We start from the raw sequence: 15,387 nt of genomic DNA on the forward strand, positions 1-15,387 counted from the left end.
TAATTTTGTAGAAGACCAAAAATTTAATTTAAAGAATGAAAAATTATTATTTTTTTGTAGTTAAATTAATATTATATTTTTTCTAAAAGAGGTACTTTTAAATAAATATGTATTAAGTCTTTTTATATTTTAATATAAATTTTATATTTAATTATTATTTTTTTTATAAATTGATCAAAAAGTTGCTAGTATAATTTCAAATAACACACTCAATGCCAATGTTACATATTTATTTATGTGTCTGTATAAAAATATTTACATGAACATAAAAAAAAGAAGATACAATTGAATTCATTTTTTTGAAATTAATAAGTTTTTAGTATTTAAATATTCAATTTTGACATTGTTTATATTTCCAAATGCCATCAGCAATATATTGACTGCATTATTGGAATCTATTCTAAATAATATTTCATTCTCATGACTTATCATCAAAAATCATCATTTAAAAAACACTACAAAAGTATATTTACTAAATCTGCAGCAAGTGGCAGATACTATTATGTTCACTCATATTTAAACAATCTAGAATTCCAAGTACGCAACAACTATCTTCAGTTCTAAACTAAATTAAAGAATGCAGTAGATCTAACTCTCTTCCCCAAAGCATTAGTTATTTATAAGTCGAGGGAGGGATGGTTCCAACAACGCAACTTAGAGAACCGAAGCTGACAACCCACCACTATGGTACCCAACAAACAGCAGAACTAAATCTCATCCAAAGCACCCTCCCTCAAGCTCTCTACCCTAACAGGAATAGAAGTGGCGCCGTGCGATGGGAACAGCGGGGGATGGAAGAAATTCTTACATACCCCGACCTCATTCATTAGGAGGGATTCATTCCAGTGCAATGTGGCCACGCCATGATGCTTACTTCACTCACTCACTCACTCAATCACTCTAACTCCTTCACTGACTCAGTGTTCACGCCAAACTCCACACAAACCCCCCCACCCTCCTCCCCTTTGCAAACCGCTCTTTCCATCTTTGTCTGACTCAGCCACTGCCAGATTAACTTAAGCCAGCCCACCAGTGGTCTCCATGAACAAGGGCCTGCACCACGAAAGAGAAAGACAGAGAGGGAGACAGAGAGAGAGAGAGTGAGAGAGGGGGTTCTGGAAGGGGGAGACAGAGAGAGAACTACAGGGGAAATAGAAAGGGGGGAAGTGAAAAGCAGTGCCGTTTCCAAGTGCTTCAAAGTCTGCGAACCCTAATCGACTCGTGCTAAACCGAAACCATCGCTCCTCCCGGTAAAGGAAGGGAAGGGGGAAGCGGAAGAAGACAAGGGCAAGAGCAAGGGAGGCGCATAGAAAACTAGAACGCGCTCGCGTGCTGGCGTTTGTTCTAGTAAATCTGTGCGCACGGCCATGCCTTCCCGCTAAGTTTGTGCCATTGCCACGGGGGTTGCCGGATCATCACCTCCACAGCGGCGCCGCTTTCTTCAATCGAAGCTGTGCTTTGATTGATTAATTGGCTGGCCCCATTGATGCGAAGGGTTTTGCACCTCAGTCAGTCATGGCATGGTGTTAGAGGGTGTGGGAACTTGTTACTTCGTACGTGGAATCCGGCAGAGAGGGAGGGCAAAAGATGGAAAACGGGCTCCAGGAGTTCGCGGAACAGATGTTGGCCACGGCGGTGGTCGGGAAGGACCAGGACGTTGTGAAGGTGTTGACGAGCGTGGAGGTCGGCGATGACCTGAAAGATACGACGATGACGGAGGTGGTGGAGGAAAAAGTCGGAGGGGGGGGCGGTGCAGAAGGGGGAGAGGGGGAAGAAGAAGAGGATGTGTACTCCATGGAGGTGAGTGACGAATTGGAGAAGAGAAATGAGGTTGTTGCGAAGGAGGCCGAGTCGACGGCTGTGGCCGTGGCTCCCCCCGAGCTAGACAAGAATGATGACTCTCCGAAGGAGGAAGATGTGACGATGAGCACGATAAACGACGAGCCGACGAGTGAATCGGGGGCCGCGACCGAGAGAGGTCCGGCAGAGATCCCATTTGCCGAGCCGGCAGCCGGCGCGGCAGCAGCAGCAGCATCCGAAAAAGAAGATGTGACGGATCTCAACGAAACACCGAAGCTCGAGCTAGAAAATGAAAGCGAAGAGATGAGAGTGAATGAGGCAAGCCCGACGCCCCCGACGCACGACCTTGTGGAAGCAGCCGAAGAGCTGGAAGTGCCACAAGAATCTCCGGCGAAATCAGAAGCCGTGAAAGACGAGGTGGTCGAAAGAGTGATAAGGCCAGCCTTGGATGTGAATGAGCCGGCGGAGGCATTGAAAACGGTGGAAGGGGTGCATTCCGACGTCGCGCCCTTCCGCAACGTGAGAGCGGAAGAAGCAAAGGCGCTGCATGATGCGGAGACCAAAATGGTGAGCGCCGCGGCATGCGTGGCGAACGAAGCAATGGAAAGCGCGCACGAGGATGTGCGTGCCGCGGCGCAGGGAGAAGAGGAGGTTGCGCAAGTGAAACTCGAGCCCAAAGATGAGGGGCAGTCTTCCGGACAGGTCGATGATATTCGCTCGAGCCAAAGTCAGCCGAACGGCGGCGCGGACATGGCCGTGGATGCGAAGGAAGGCGACGCAGGCGTGGTGCCGAAGGCGGAGAAGACGGAGTTGGAGCGGGAGATGGAATTGTACGAGGCGTCGGAAAGAGAGGAGCAGGTGTGGTTGCTGGCGCCGACGAGAGTGGAGCAGCAATGCGAGGAGCCAAGCAAGGATGTGCAGAACGACAGGAAACGTGCCCTGGACATGCCGACGCAGGAGCGGCAGAGGAAGCAGAGCAGGAGAACGCACGCGGCAGAGGAGCGGAAGAAGGACGAGGAGGACGTGTGCTTCATCTGCTTCGACGGCGGGGACCTGGTGATGTGCGATCGCAGGTATGGTGGTGTTGGGAGCGGACGAGGTTTTGTGAGAGATTTGGTGCACGTCGGCGTGCAAATGCGTGGGGCATGAGGACAGTGACGGCAAACGTGGGATTTTTGAGGGGATATGGGTCCGGGCGGGAGGTCACGTGGTTTGACGATGTGCTGGGGACGGTGATGCAGGTCTTGTCCGAAGGCGTATCACCTGAGCTGCATTGGGCGCGACGCCGCCTTTTTCAAGAAGAAGGGGGCATGGTTGTGCGGTGCGCGTTCACTCGCCCAGCACGTGGTTGTGACGGCGTTGCAGTTAGTGTTGTGGTCGTGTGGTGGGAGTCGTGATTGAATGGAATGACGAGAGTGGTGTGTGAGTGTTGTGGTGGCACGTCCGGCAGCCGGGACGGCGTGGGTTGCGATGGGGACGTCGCAGTGGTTGCATGTGGATGATGTGGAGTGCGGGTGGTTTGGTGCAGGATGGCACTTCTGCTCCGTGTGCACGAAGCCCGGAAGCTTTCAGTGTTACACATGCCCGACAGCTTATTGCGGGAGCTGCATCCAGGAAGCGGAGTTTCTGATGCTGAGGAAGCGGAAAGGATTGTGCGAGGATTGTTTGCCGATAGTGAGCATGATCGAGCGGAACGAGACCACGAATGCGGACGGGGTAAGGGGCTGGATCCGTGTGTTCGAATTTGGGGGCAATTTGGGGGCAATGCCGGATAGGCGGCAGCAGTGTGGGTGTGTGCACCGGGCGAGGTGCGGAGTTTTGGAGCGGGGAGTGGAGGTGATGGAATGATTGTGGTGAGGTGATGGGGGGACGATGGGCTGACGTGTGGGTGGTGTGGATGTAGGTGGAGGTGGACTTCGAGGATCAGGACACGTACGAGTGCTTGTTCAAGGAGTACTGGGAGGATCTGAAGAGGAGGCTGTCGTTGATCATGCCGGAGTTGGACAAGGATGGGAAACCGGTGGGCGGGATGGGGAGCATGCTGAACAGCGGGGGGTCGGAAACGGAGGATCACTCGGAGAACGAGGAGTCGGACAGGGAGTCGGACGAGTCGGAGCAGGAACATCCGGAACCCGTGGAGGCGGCGAGGAAGGGGAGGGGGAAAGGGAAGAAGGATAGGATGGGGTCGGAGAAGATGGAGGAGGACGTGGACCAGGAGGAGGGGGAGGAGGAGGGGGAGGGGGAGGGGGAGGAAGAGGAGGTGCAGGAGCAGCAGGAAGATCGGGGGGACAAATTCGAGAGCTGGGCGTCGCAGGAGCTGCTGGGCTTCATCGAACACATGAAAGAGGACCCAACGAAGCCGCTGTCACGGTTTGCGGTGAACAAGTTGCTATGGAGCTACATCAAGCGTCACAGGTTGCAGGACGCGCGGAAGAGCAGCCAGATAAACTGCGACGAGAGGTTGAGGACCATATTTGGGAAGGAGACGGTGGGGCAGTTCGAGATGTTCAAGCATCTGCAGGCACACTTTCCGTCACGGAGCTCGGTGGATAGCAAGAAGAGCAAGGATTCTGGGAAGGGGGACGAGGCGGCGACGGAGGATGAGGCGTTGGATGGCGGCGAGGACGTGGTAGGGAGCGCGAAGGAGAGGCGAAGAGGTCGCAGGGCGGCGGACGAGAAGTTCGAGCGGCCGAGCAGCAGCGAGTACGCGGCGATCACGCCGAAGAACATCAGCCTGATATACCTGCGGAGAGCGCTGCTGAGAGATCTGTTGGACGACCCGGAGTTCGACAACAAAGTGGTGGACACATTCGTGAGGATACGGGTTCCTGGAATATCGACGAAGACGGAGACGACGTACAGACTGGTGCTGGTGACAGGTGGGAGTGTAGCGAGGGGGGCGGGGTCCGGGGACGTTTGAGAGTAGTGGGATGGGAGGTGCAGTTAGCGGGGGCCAGGATGGTGGGGGTGGGGGGCCGGAAGTAGGCGATTGGTGGAGTGGATGGGTAGCGCTAGGTGGACTTTGAGGTGCAGCAGGTTGACGATGGATTTTGTGGGTGTCAGGGACAAGAATCGGCGAAGAGAGCTACAAAGCAGGGACGAAGACGACGAACATCGTGCTGGAGATTCTGAATCTGCAAAAGAAGGAGGACGTGACGGTGGATCTGGTGTCGAACCAAGACTTCACAGAGGTAGGTACTGCAGGATAGGTTCCGGGGAGGTTTGGAGGCGTGGAGGAGAGGGGTAGTTTGTGGGATGTGAGTGTGGGATGACGGTGTGAAGGGGCGTCGTGGTTGACGTGGTGGATGATGCGAAGGCAGGGGCGTGCGCGTAGGTAGGTGTTAGTGAGCATGGATGTGGGGAGGAGCATGGCGTTGACAATGTAGTGGTTGGGTTTGCAGGAGGAATGCCAGCGGCTGCGGCAAAGCATCAAATGTGGGTTCATCAAGGCACTGACAGTGGTAATGGTCGGAGCGAAGCACAATGGTATGCAGCTGTGGCGGACTTGGTAGTGGCGCGAGGTGGCAGCTAACGTTTGTGGACAACGTGGTTGTTGTGCAGGGTGAAGTGGAGGAGAAAGCGTTAGCGTTGCAGGAGGCGAGGGTGAACGATGTGAGTAGCAGGGCACTTTGGTTGGGGTGAAGTGGAGTGGGTGAAGTTTGTGGTGTGGAATGGAGTGGATTTTGGAGTTGGTATGGGTGTCGGTAGGAGGATGGGGAGGAAGTGTGGGAATCGGGTGCCTTGCTGTTGATGCACGTCATGGGAGGAAGTGGAGTGGAGTGGAGTGGAGTGGAGGGTGCGGGGGCAGCGTTTGGGGGTGGACAGGGCTGTCGGTTATGCGTGCGGTGCATGGGTGAGGGAGTGGAGTGGAGTGGAGTAGGTGGTCATGTTTGAGTAAGTGTGGGGCGGAGCCATTGCATGTGAGTGAATGTGGCAGTGTGTGGAGTGCAGTGGTTCGAGAACGAAAGGCAGCGTCTGATCAACCTGCGGGATCGTGCGAGCGAGCAGGGACGGAAGAAAGAATATCCTACTTGTTGTGATATATTGCATGGAATGTGTGTGGACGAGGCACGGTGGAGCGTGTGGTGGGGTGGTGCAGGAATGGGGTGGGTGTTTTGGGAGGGATGTGGTTTGTATGGTGTGATAGGGGCTAGGTGCATGGGGGCAGGGATGTTGAGTGTAGAGGGTTGTGGGGATGTGGAGGAGCGTGCGTAGGAAGAGAGGAGGGAATAATGGCGTGGATAAGGTGGAAGAGGTAGAGATTGTGTGCGTGCATGCGTGGTTGCAAATGTGAAGTGTGGGTGTAGCGTGGCGTTGTGGACAGCGTTGCCTTAACCTGATGGGGGTCACGTTGCGGGAGTGCGTGGAGAAACTTCAAGAGCTGAGCAGTCCTGCGTTTCGTGCAGCCAAGCTTCAGGCAAGACCCGAGGTGTCGGCGGACCCGCACATGGACCCGGGGTACGAATCGGACGTGAACGAGATGTCACCGCTGCAAGGTAATCCCGATCGTGGTGGGCTGTGGCATGTGAGGGAGCAGTGGAGTGGGGGTGTGAGTAGGCGTGGGGTGTGGGGTGGGTGTGGGAGGAGAGGAGTCGGGGGGATTGATGGTGATGGGCGTGTGATTGCTTGCAGTGGGTGGGCGGATGTTTCGGGCGAAGGGCGCAGCGAGCAGTCGATGGGAGAAAGGCGGTGGGAGCGGCGGCGGCGGCGGGGGGTGGGACGGTTTGAACGTGGAGGAGTCGTCGTTTTACCCCGGCAGGAAAGGCGATGCGGATGGTCAGAGATCGAAGTCGAGCTGGGAGGAGACGAGCCGGAGCAGAGGTTACGGTCGCGGTGGGTACGATGCAGGGCGCAGCGGCGAGAAGGTAGGAGCAGGTCGCGAATCGAGTTACGGTGTGGAGGCGAAGACGTACGGGAGCGACGAAAGGGATAGGCGGGTATGGGACAAGGATTGGGATAGGGAGCAAACGCGAGAGCAGGAGCGCGGTCGCGGGGATGCGTACAACTGGAGCAGCAGCGGCGGACGGAACGGGTTGGACGCGTGGGGCGGGGAGGTCGGGGAGGCGAAGTACGGGCGAGGAGAGACGAGAACCGGGACGACACCGGTGTTCGGGCAGCCTCGGACGGAGTGGGGGAGCACGAGAAGAGAGGCTGCATCGACGGCGAGTGTGTCGAGCACGCCGGTAGGTTTCGGTCCAGCGACGCCGAGCATACAAAACCTGGCTGCGTTGGAGAAGGAGAAGCTGTGGCACTACCAGGATCCGACGGGAACAGTGCAGGGGCCGTTCACGATGGAGCAACTGAGGAAATGGAACACGACAGGGCTATTCCCGGTGACGCTGACAATCTGGAAGACGGGTCAGTCGCAAGCGGAGTCGATGCTGCTGACGGACGCGTTGGCGGGGCGGTGGAAGGAGGAGATTTGGGGAGGTGGGGCGGGGGGCGCGGGTCGGAGCAGGTCGAGGGAATTGGTAGGAGGCGGGTCTCCAACGCCCCGGGCGAACTCAGCGTGGAGCGTGATGGAAGGGGGACTGGGTGCGAGTCGAGGCGAGGTGGGTGCAGCGGTGAGCAGCACGGAGTGGGAGTCCCGAGATGCAGCAGAGCGAGGTGGGAGCTGGGCGAGAGTTGCAAGCAGTTTCGGGGGCGTGTCTTCGGGGAGCGGACGAGCAGTGGAGGAGTGGAGCGGCGCCAGGGCCCGGGCGGAGCCGGAAAGTTGGGGCGGGCCGTCTCGGAAAGGCGACGGCAGTAGTTGGGGAGGGAGCGAGAGCGGGAAGAGCACGTACGGTCGGAGCAACTCGAGTCGCGAGTACGAAGGGGCAGCGGGTCGAGAAGGGTCTCGAAGTAGTCGGGGACCTCGAGGATCAAAGAAGGACGTGCCGTGCAGGTTCTACGCGAAGGGTTATTGCAAGAGAGGAGACGCTTGTGAATTTTGGCACGGTTGAGAGGAGAGCCCCGGGGAATGGGACGTGGGCGAAATTTTGTTATGAGATATTTATTCATTGAATACGTAGTGGAGGTGAGGTTTTGTTTGCAGTAGTAGTGATGTAGAGGGAAGCTCTCTTCTGTATGCTGCATACTTGATTTGGTTTTAGTGTAGGGTGGAACGTATTTGTGGACTTTGGATAGGGACGTGGACGTGGGAGGGGTTTGGTTTGAGATATTAGTTGTGGACGTTGTTAATATGGGCGGAAGCTTCGAATAGAGTCTGGTGCGCGGCATGCTTGATCGTGTCGTTGGACTCATTATGTTAAACGAGATTGTGATGGGTCGAATGGTGAAGGCCGGTATACCTCATTGGTGGAGTATTGTTGTCTGAGCCGGAGTTTGTGCAGACTTTGCAAGAATGTGAGCGGATATCGTGGATGGCGGTGGAGGGACTTCATTGCGTTTGAGCTTGGCTTAGTTTTTATCCCGTTGTTTTCCGCCCAGAATTCTGTTGCGAAAATTTTCGGAGTTCTTTGAATCTGTGGAGGTGTGATATCCGTGGCATTATTTCAGGAGTTTGACCTAACAGTCAAGATTTACTTTTTGAGCAGTGCGGAATGATTGTTCTTTGACAGTACATGTTGTGCCATGTAATTTGGACAGAATAGGTAGTTTAAAAATGCATTTGTTGTTTCGTTTTGGTTTTGCATGCATTTTTCTCTACAACTTCGCGGCACTCCATAAATAGTGTTGGGTTTCAATTTCTTCATTGTCCACGTGCATGGTCTCTTTTTGCATCGACACAAGCGCAGTATTGGCCCTACAGTGAGGTTCATTGCAAGTTAGTACAGATAAATAGGGAAGCTACTGATAGACACCCAGATGAAGGAAGTTGTACGCTGGAGGCTGCGACTGAAAGGGAGTTTACAAGAAATTCGATTTTCTGAACAGCCGCTGGACTTAATAATTTCTTGTGCGGAGCCGCATTGTGAGTTTGGGAGGCATTACCGGGCCTATTGCTTCACATGGCACTTAAGTCTCGGCCAAACGATTCACATGCATTCCACCTTATTCACAGACGGGTATACTCAGTATATCTGGCAGGGAGATCTGCAGACCTACGCCACCCACTTTCGCATGCGAGAGGATACAGTACTGTAATGTTCTCAATATCCCTTGCAATGCATGCTTGTTGACATAAGTTTTAAACTAGGGAAGGTTTACCGCATATATTGGGTCAGAGAGATAGAACCTCTACGCATAACTTCGCAAGCATAGTGATCGCGTTCGAATACTAAGTAGAAACACTGTACTCTATTAACAAGACACCGCACATTTACCTCGTGTTCCATACCGTCCGGCCGTGTGAAGCTCACCTTCAGCAACCAGTGCGAACAGTATGTTTAAAGCCCGTTACATAAGCTCAGAAGCCAAACGATTGGATGGTGCCACACATCGACAACAAAAGATAAGGAGTTCATTTGCGACGTAGAGACCGGGAGTTAAATTTGCTAGAGTTTAGGGTTAACACGTCCAAAGGCCTATGACGTGTATTAATTAATCCTTGCTTTACCATCTCAATAAAGGTGTTTATTAAGAACATAGTTATGAATTTATATGTGTATATGTATGTAAGAAATTATGGCAAAAAAACGACATAAATAGTTTCTGAAGAAAAAAAATAAACATTTTTATAATTCACAAGAATTGAAGCTACTCTAAAATATATAAGAAGAGTTTACAAATAAAAATTGTATAAATTTTCTCACTTTAATTTTGTATTCCTAATTGAATTTTTTTTTGTTGAATTTAGCTTTCTATCAATATTGTTGATTTTGTAAAATATATGTTATGATTCTAATAAAGAACTTATTTTCAAAAACTCATCATAAATTCATAATTTAATTAATTAATTAATATAGTTAAAATAAGACATTTGATACTTTTCAGTTATATATTTACACACTTACTCTCATACATATGAAAGAAGCTAAGATGTGAGTAAAGAATGGTGAGTCTACAGTGATAATATGTGAGTAGTAAACATGAAAAATTTAGAGTTATTAAACTGAAAGTTAGCTTTTGTATATTTTGAAAATTTATGTATATAGCTTAAAATCTATAACCATAGATTTGTTTTTGTTATTGATAAAACTCTTCTATTTGTAGACAAAGGACAATAAAAGGTATAACTTATAATTTTTAGTGACCTATTTTGCATTATAAATTAAAATATAATAAATCATTAGAGTATTAAAATATCGTAGATAATTAAAAAACAAAAACATAGGTAGAAATAAAATTTAGAATAGAATTTTTTAAATACATTGTTAGTACAAAGAAATTAAATTTCAAATAGAGTTGCACCTTGCTTAGTGCTTGCAAAAGATGACAAAATAAGATGTAAGAAACTATGAAGGGTCTATATAGTTAAAATTTTAATTTTCATGACATTGATAATTTCAATCGAAAGTAAAGAATATGAATAAATATCACCATTATATTGTCTATATCAAAAATATATTTAATTATGTAATAGACGTGCTTTTAATACTATTTTATTTTACTTTTTGTTATTATTTGTTATTTTTTATTATTTTTTATTTTGATTAGAGAACCAAATGACGAATAACAAAGATAACATAGATGCATTGTATGAAATTAGTTATAGATGCCAAATAGAACTTATCTACATTTGAAAATAAAAGTAATGATGGTTTTGTTTTTTACAAATAAAATAACTTTGAGTCTAGTAATATAATAGCCATTTATTAGTGCAAGAATTTCCTACTTATTTTTGTATATTAAAGTAGATGTGTTTGAGTTGTAATGAATGATCTTAGAATAGTAGATTGATGCATAAATGTTGGAATTAGATAGAACTCAGAGTTGAAAGTGTAAAATAGAAACATTGAGAATAGATTAAAATAGTTGATGTGATTTTAGAATTTTTAATTTGTTGTAATTAGAATTCATCATCTTTACAATAAATACTTACTTTTTAAAGTTATTTTTTTTATAATATTTACAAGTTGAATAGTAGATATTATTAGAATATTTATTATTTATCTCTTTTTAGATATTTTACCATAAAAGCTAATATTGTAAAAATAAAAGAAAAATATTATTTTGATTTTATTAGTAGAAAAAATTTCCTACTTATTTTTAATATGGATTGAGATTAAAATATATTTTTTAGAATTTTGCATTGCATATCTGACAACTTGTAGTATGTAATATTTGACAATCTTTTTTAGAATTAAAATACAAGTAGATAATATACTACTTTAAATAATTAATTTCTATCTCTAAGACATAGATAATACAAATCATACCATAAGTAATTGTTTTTTTAAAAATCTTTAGAATTTATCTTTATAAATAAAAAATTAAGTTAAAAAACTAACAATTTAACTTATAAAAATAAGATATATTTTTTTCAATATTTAAGATGAATTTAGATTTTTTTAATCAATCCGAATTATAATATAATTTAAAAAGTAATTAACATAGTATAGAAGTGATGTTCACTAAAAAAAAAAACTTCATAAAACTCAAAAGATGATACATTTATTGTTAAGAATAAAAATTCAAAGATTGTAATTAAACAAGTGAGATATTTTTGAAAGAAAAATGATAAAAATAAAATAAGTAAATATGTATATTTAAAATAAACTAAAATAGCTATTCTTAAAGAAAAAGAAACTAGAAATTCTTGAAACTAGCCTAAAAGTTAGAAAAGAATTGATGAATGTGAAGAAGACCTTATTTTTACCTCTATATATACTATCTAATTAAGAGCTAAGTGGCAACATTCTATAGAACCTCTAACATGTATCTAACTTGCAAGACATGTGTGTAATTTGTAAGATAAGCTTCCTATATGTGTACTACATGTCTAACTTGTATTATAAGTAGTCAACATGTATATCAAGGAATTAACTAGTTATGTAAGTTTTCAACATCTCAATCTCTTGTAAACACATATAAAATCAAAGATGTATGTATAAAGCTTCTAAGAAGCTTTTCTACAAGATATTATCATATTTATCTATTTTTACCTACTTCTATTTATTTATATTATCTAGATACTTATTGAAATAAATATTTATGTCTATATTATTATTCTTCTTTCTTTCCTTGCCTCTTTCTTCTCCCCTTTCTTCCTCCTTCTAAGAACAAGTTTTATGAAGAATAATGATCACATATGAAAGAAGTCCAAGATGCAACAAATTATATTTGCTACAAATTCTGATTTTTGTTCTCTTCAAAGATAGTAGATAGGTCCTTTCAGCTATTAATAGTATCTTATATTAGAGTGTAAAGACCACTATAATATTTGACCATTGTTAAAGCCTTTAGAACTTCCTTCAAAAAAAAAATTGAAATACTATTAGAAATAGTTCTTACTTTCAATAATATCTCTAAATATTGGGAGTTTCTTTCAAGGTTGTGATACTAAATGCATTGTATCTTGCCATCTATTTAAGAAAGAAAATGTTCTTAAGAATTTTCATGTCTATTTTGTTATATTAAAGATTGTGAATATTATAATATTTTATTTGATAATCCAATAAACAATAGCTTTTGAGTTAAATTTGCTAATTGTTGATTCTCCATATCTTTAATACTACAAATACAAAGAAATTACAATCAAGAATAGAAGATGGAATACTAGCTTTATTGAACCTTGTTTCTTTTATAGCAAATAATTACTTGATTCTTTATCTTGATTTGATAGATGTTGTTGATGAAAAAAATATATAAATTTTTTTGTTATATTTGAAGGATTCTTAATTGACTCCCATGTACATTCATAAATATCATATTTGCACCAATATATAAGTTATTCCAATTTATGTTTGTATCTCTTTGAATCTAAGACTTCTTTAAAATAAAATTCTTAATTATTATCCACTTTTATTAGAAGAAATGGCATTTCTCTTCTTTTTAATATATCTACTATCTTATATGATTTAAAAAGAAATATATTTAACTCAAGATGGATCTTTATTGATATTTGTAGGTGTAATCAATATGCAATTAGATTAATTTGTTTACTAAAAAAATGATCTAAATCCATAATGATACAATTTTTATAAGAATAATTAGTCTTAATAATACAACAAAGTAATTATACCTTATTGCAAATGTAGAATTGAGATTATTCTTTGTAATAGGTATTTGTATTGATTTTTTTTCATTCTTGAGCTTCTTTTAATTATGCATTTATTATTACATGTAACTTTAATAAAAGAATTATCAAATATTTTGTCACAAGATTATTAATTTTTAAAAAGTCAAAAGCATTAAATTGTGGTTGATAACCATAATCAGCATAGAAATGTGTTTATTAAATAGAAGAATATACCATGTTATAATAAAAAAGCCTTTTTATATGACAAAAAGGTTATCCAATTATCTTAACAATAGTTGACAATACATCTCAAATATTGCTCCAAAATTTAATTTATTAGATTCGTTTAAAGATAAAAAGCAAAATATAATATAATATAATTTTTAATATTTATTTTTTTAAATTTTTTTTTAATATAAATTTAATTATTTTATTGGTTATAATATTTTTTGGAAATTTTATGATTGTAATAAATATTTTCAAAGAAAAATTTAATTTAATATATATATATATATATATATATATATTTGTGATAGATTTTGTACATAATATAAAAGTGCCATCTTGGTGAAATGATCTACTATCACAAATATGAAGTCAAAAGAACTTGAGATCAAAAGATCTCTAATAAATTCTATAATAACAAAAGATTATAGTTGTTTTGATATAGATAAATGTTAAAAAAGTTTGTTAGGTCAATATAGAAGAGTTTTTAGTTTTGAACAAATAATACATGATTGTATAAAGTCTTTCACTACCTTTCATATTGAGTCCACAAAAAATCTCTTAAGATTAATTCTAAGATCTTATTGTATCCAAAATGCTTGGTAGCTGAAAAGTTGTCATAAGCTTGAAGAACTTATAATTATGCTTTATCTTTTGGAACATATAAACATGCTTTAAAAAATGATAGATTGTTTTTAAATTCAAACTTAAAAGTATTATGAAATTTAGAAGAATTTTTCTTAATATCTTAAATAAGTAGATCAAAGGACATACTTGATTGGATTTGGCAAAAAAAACTGTATCAACAATCAATATTGATTTGATTACTCAAAGGTGAAATTGCTATGGTTTCAAAAGAATAGTTTCTTATCAAAAACTATAATTCTATCTTTGGATCCAAGATAACAACATCTAGAGAAGGTTGTTTGCTTTTTTAGACTGCAATATATAATTTGTTAGAATTATTTGTGTAAAGTAGGACATTTATTCCAAAAAATTAAAAATGAGAGATAAAACTTATTGAATGTTCAAAATTGTATTATATGGTTAAGAACTTTTCTTTTGAACTTAAGTTCTTTCATAAGATTGTACTAGTAAAAATAATATCTTTTTTTCTTTAGTTTTTTTTTTTTTATCTTTAAATTATCTATTTAATAAAGGCATTTAAAAATCCTTGTTATTTTTTAGCCAATAAATAGTATTTAATAAAAATCTTGATGATGAAATATGTTTCAATGAGCTTGTCAAAAATTTAAAATGCATGTTGATATAAAATACTTGAGATTCTTATGATTTATATAAATAATCACTAAATTAAAAGTGATTCTGTGTAAAGATGCTATTCTTACAATGAATCCACAATTACAAAGAGTTCCTTGTGGTGGATCTTGGCACCTGAAAATTTTCTTGAATAAAAAGTTATTGATTGAAGTTTGTAATGTGCTTCTATTTGTAATAATATTGTATCAAAGGCAAAGTCTAATGTATTTTTTTTCATAAGAAATGAATTGAAGAAATTGATATAATTTAAGATTAGAGCAAAATTAAAAAAAATCTATCTTTAAAGTTTTAAATACTTCTTCAACATTTATATTCAATTCAAGTTTGTCTTTACATGTCAAATACATAAGTGAAGCTACAAATTGAGAAAAATTCTTGATAAAAATCCAATAATAATAAAAAAATCTCAAATTATAATAAATATTTTTTATTATTTTTTATATCTTTTAATCCATGATAGTTTGGACTTTCTTAGTATTCATTATAAGATTATCAATTGAATTGATGTATCCTAAGAAATCAACTTGAGAAGTGTAAAATATACACTTTTCTATCTTAGCATATAGTCATGCATGTCAAAGTTTTTGTAACATACAAAAAATATAAAATTTATATTCTTCTATATTCTTAAAATAAATTAGTGTGTCTTGTAGATAATAGATAACAAAAGCATTTAGAAACTATTAACCAAGATCAACCAACTTATTCTTTAATAAGCTATAGGTTAGTCAATATAATAATTGTGCTCTTTTTTAAAGATCAATTGAAAAATCATAAAGACAATGCTTTAAAGAAATATTTACTTTCTCTTTTTTATAATCTTACTTTTTTAAAACATCTTGATAATATTAATATAAATTTGGATATTAATTTGGATATTAATTTGGATATTAATTTTGATATTAATGCCACTTAAAGTCTTTCTATTATCAACATAAATATGATATAAATAATAAAAAATAATCCTTCTTTTATAGCATGTATAAAAGTTCTTATATTTATTAATAAGAATTTGATTA

At 41.1% G+C, this 15,387-nt stretch overlaps 1 protein-coding gene across 1 annotated transcript; it reads left to right on the forward strand.

Annotated features, from left to right (window-relative positions):
* Positions 1–891: 891 nt before the first annotated feature.
* LOC112292115 (zinc finger CCCH domain-containing protein 19) lies at positions 892–8,094 on the forward strand. The gene is made up of 10 exons (XM_090256107.1): positions 892–2,873; positions 3,042–3,121; positions 3,329–3,516; positions 3,704–4,679; positions 4,864–4,991; positions 5,202–5,261; positions 5,362–5,412; positions 5,752–6,012; positions 6,095–6,296; positions 6,433–8,094. The coding sequence occupies exons 1-10, from the start codon at positions 1,588–1,590 to the stop codon at positions 7,740–7,742; spliced, it is 4,542 nt and encodes a 1,513-aa protein (XP_090112233.1). The 5' UTR covers positions 892–1,587; the 3' UTR covers positions 7,743–8,094.
* The last annotated feature ends 7,293 nt before the right edge of the window (positions 8,095–15,387 follow it).

The sequence above is a fragment of the Physcomitrium patens genome, chromosome 15 (genome assembly GCF_059467195.1).
Source record: "Physcomitrium patens ecotype Gransden chromosome 15, ASM5946719v1, whole genome shotgun sequence".
Lineage (NCBI taxonomy): Eukaryota > Viridiplantae > Streptophyta > Bryopsida > Funariales > Funariaceae > Physcomitrium > Physcomitrium patens.